Here is a 3,892-nt window from a genome sequence, read left to right on the forward strand (position 1 = left end):
ATATGACAATATATCTAACACAGGTATCATAATCATTTTATATTTCAATATATAATGCTTGTTTATGATAGCGTTTTTACGTATTAGAGGGTTAATTTTTCATGAACATGGACATGTTTAATCCCTACAGTCTCAATGCTTCGATCAGCTTCTATCTGTAACTTTCTCAGCGATATCATACAGCTCAGTATCATTTGAGGAATGTTCGAAAATAAAATGGCAATCATTTTCTCTTTATTAACTGATTCAGGGTAAACGTTTTGAAATTCATTCAATGTCTATAAAAGAGTAGTTTCTCGGCATATACGTACATTTGTAGATACGATATGTTGAAATCTCTACTTTCATATCCCACGCGTGTGAGTGAATGGGGCAATAACATTTCATGAAACTACTCACTTTGCCTCCCTCTCTCATTCTTTCTTTTTTTTCTTTCTCTCTTCAAATGATCTATTATATAGATCGTTACAACTAATTAATCAAAAAAAGATAAATTGAAATACATCTTTGTTTAATTAAACATCGATAAATAAATAACTAATTAACGGCATACAATATGCGTAAAACTTGTAAAAACTTTGAGCAATTCTTCTTTCTCCCACTTACTCAGTTTGTTTAACATGCATGACTTATAAATGGATCACATTTAATAAACTATTCAAATTGACGTGACACAATTAGAACACCTTATAGGCTGCATGTTTACATAAAACAGTTAGTGGAATTTTTGTACAGCATTGAATTGTAATAATAACAGTTACATTTAAATAAATTAGTGTTTATCGGATGGGGTTTCCACGCAGATCCACTGAAATTGGCACCGATCGGTAAGAATATCGGTAAAAATCTCGTGGTGGACTGCTTATGTCATTGTTCCGCAAATTCACGTGAAGTCCTAAGTTTCTTCCGAAGCGTTTTGGGTCAAGAAAAGAAAATGTTTTTAAATCATTATTTGATAGATCCATATATTCCAATTTTGGAAAACTTCTGTACCATTTCTTTAATTCGATCGGTAAATAAGTTAACCTATTCGAACTAAGATTTAAGGCCCTGAGCTTCGGGTAATGTGAGTGCAGTGTTAAATCCTCCATGAAATGTTTTCCGAGTGACGGATTGTTTGAGTTTTCAAGGTATAAAAGATTTTTATAATGACACTCAAATGGTTGTGTTCGAACCTTTTCTCTGAAGGAATCGCTGATTTCTGAGAGAAGTTCCAGCATTTTACTTCCGGGCAACTTTGGAATGTTCAAAAAGCTGTATGTGTTATTACTCACAATTGACCTGACGAGCGTTTCTTGACCACACGTGTAAGACTTCTCAGATTGCATGCTTTTAACAACATTAACCCAATCCAATAAACTAACTTCCGTTACACTGTTGACGATACTTCGTACTTCGAGTGAATCTGGATACCTCGATTTTACATCGTGTTCGTCAAAGTATCCTCTGAGCAGACAGTTCTTGATTTCCAACCTCTTTAGATTGCGTGCTCTCATTGGCCAGGGGATGTACAGAGAGCCACCTTCGGTACACGTAATTCGAAGAGAAACGTCTCCAAGAGGATCGAGATTGTCCAGCCATTTCCTGAATTTTAAAAAGTCCCAGTGTTCTCTCACTTTGAAATAACAATCCTGATCCCCGAAAAAACTCCTTTTACAATACCTTCGAAAGGAAACATCTATGCCTTTAGAATATTCAAAGAAATAAGCAAGAATGAACAGTTTGATAACAGCAGTACGAGCGTTTTCCATCCTAATGTAAATCATAATTACAAACACAACAAATGGTTTTGAATGAGCTTTGATTGCTTATGTTTTTATACTTAATGTTCATGACCGCACGTGCTTAGATAACCAATCAGCAGAGACATGACAATGCTGGCCTTTCCTATTCCCGCGAGCGGTCAACTATAACAAATTAGGTAAATAAGTCTGATAGGTTGATAATTTGATCGCGGTAGTGAATGGCATATATGTACAATCTTGTAAGAAACATTTTCTCAAGGACTTCCATATTTACATTTATTTTTTTTAAATAGTCTAATGGTACAGATATTGGTAATTTTATCAACAATTATCACATTAAGATATTTTTTTCTGAGGCTGCTGGTCCTAAAAGTATTTATTAATTGAAATGGTTTTTTATAGTTTTATTTTGTTTTATTTTTTTGCTTGTCTTTTGTGTTTTGTTACTTTTTTTTTTTTTTTTTTTTTTTTGTTCTTTGGGGTTTTTTGTTTTGTTTTTGTTTCGTTTTTGGGGGGTTTCTTGTGATTCTAAATATTTAAAGGATAAAAAGTCTTAAAACTGTTTCAAATCCTTTACACATATTATGATAAAGCAATTGCAATGTGCTGTGATTTGCTAAAATGATATTAATATTATTTTACTGCAGAAAAAAATTAGGTCGAGATGATTCAATAGAGTAATGCGATAATGACGACATTTAATTTTAACCGCAAAGAGAACATACAAGTATCCATGTAGTTATTGTCTGAGATTGGTGACAAGTTAATAACCATTTCTTTATTGTATATAAATCTTCATTATTTCTCTAATTACTCCAACTTCTTCCTGTTTCATACTCATTATAAAATGATTTAATACAGTTTTCTTAAATTAAAATTATATTAAATGTTCATTATAAGTAGGAAGCTAATTAGAATGTAGTTAGTCAACACAACGTCATTGTCTAGTTACATCCGATCTTGAAGAACATTTAGTGATTTTTGAATGTAAATTGATTTAAAAATCTTAACATTTTGTTAAAGGACCTTGAATGACTCAAATGAACTAATTTATATGAATACAAGAGTTGTGAATTACTAATATAAAAGTAAAATCTTAAACCATACACAGCTAGTTCGATGTCAATGTAGCAATGTAAAGGTAATGTACTATTCAGAACATTTACAAAAAATGTAATTGCAATTACTTTATAGATCAAAGTGAATGATAGGAAGTGTGATCGTGATTGTCTGTATTACAACATGAAGTAATGTAAGTCCAGTCTCCTTGAGTGTTAAGGTAAACGTCATTCCTCTTTGATAAGCAAATGCTTAACGAGTGTTTTAATTCTTAAGCGTCTGTGCAAACTCTGTTGCATATAGAATCAATGTACTCTGAATTTCATTTAAATGTGTTCCATTTTTGGGAGTTGATTTTAATCAACTCTGACAAACCGAAAGTGAAACAGTGTTTGGACAAAAGCACAAATCATCGCATCGTCGCGTTCATGACATAATATTAGTTTTAAATTTAAAAAAAGCCTACTTAAAGGTAAAATGATCTGTTGTATCCGACAGGCCTGTTATTTCAAAACAGTAGGATAAAAACATTTCAGACGAACATTCGCAGAGAAGTATTCTGTGAAAAATTTTCATAAACTCATACTAAAAAATACAGGAAGTTTCATTCCGTAAATAATATACATAAATTTAATTAAGATCTATAGATGTTAAAAACGGATACATTTTGGCGCCTCTTTGGTGGTTTGATCCCAACATAGCAATCCTTACTGAAAATGATTGATTTCGCTTATTTTTGTTTAGGTATCAATTATACGCATGATGATAATTATTGTAAGAAAATCTATATTATCTGTGTTCGTAAACATACACAATTATTACTTACTTAAAACTGGAGAGAACAAAAATTCATGTAAAATATACTTCGTTAAGGTTGACAGTCTTTTCTACTAATAAATAAACGAACATTCTTTTTTAAATTTTGATTTGCTTGTAATTTTATCTTCAAATTTGATTGTGACTTTGCATTGTTTTTGCCAATTACGCTTTTCATATCCACTATAATTCTAAAATTCAGACTTAATTTACTTGACTAATTTTTGCTTCGGAATTTGTCAATCAAGCGCGTGTCAGTGATAAATGCATAT

General features: G+C 31.5%; 1 protein-coding gene across 1 annotated transcript; it reads right to left on the bottom strand.

Moving 5' to 3' along the window:
* Positions 1-488: 488 nt before the first annotated feature.
* LOC128189776 (uncharacterized) lies at positions 489-1,791 on the bottom strand. Its single transcript, XM_052861529.1, has one exon. The coding sequence runs from the start codon at positions 1,764-1,766 to the stop codon at positions 780-782; it is 987 nt and encodes a 328-aa protein (XP_052717489.1). The 5' UTR covers positions 1,767-1,791; the 3' UTR covers positions 489-779.
* Positions 1,792-3,892: the final 2,101 nt, after the last annotated feature.

The sequence above is a fragment of the Crassostrea angulata genome, chromosome 6 (genome assembly GCF_025612915.1).
Source record: "Crassostrea angulata isolate pt1a10 chromosome 6, ASM2561291v2, whole genome shotgun sequence".
Classification (NCBI taxonomy): domain Eukaryota; kingdom Metazoa; phylum Mollusca; class Bivalvia; order Ostreida; family Ostreidae; genus Magallana; species Magallana angulata.

What these genes read in the sequence shown, in the direction of transcription:
- LOC128189776 (XM_052861529.1), bottom strand. Translation starts at nt 1,766, where the DNA reads ATGATTTACATTAGGATGGAAAACGCTCGTACTGCTGTTATCAAACTG.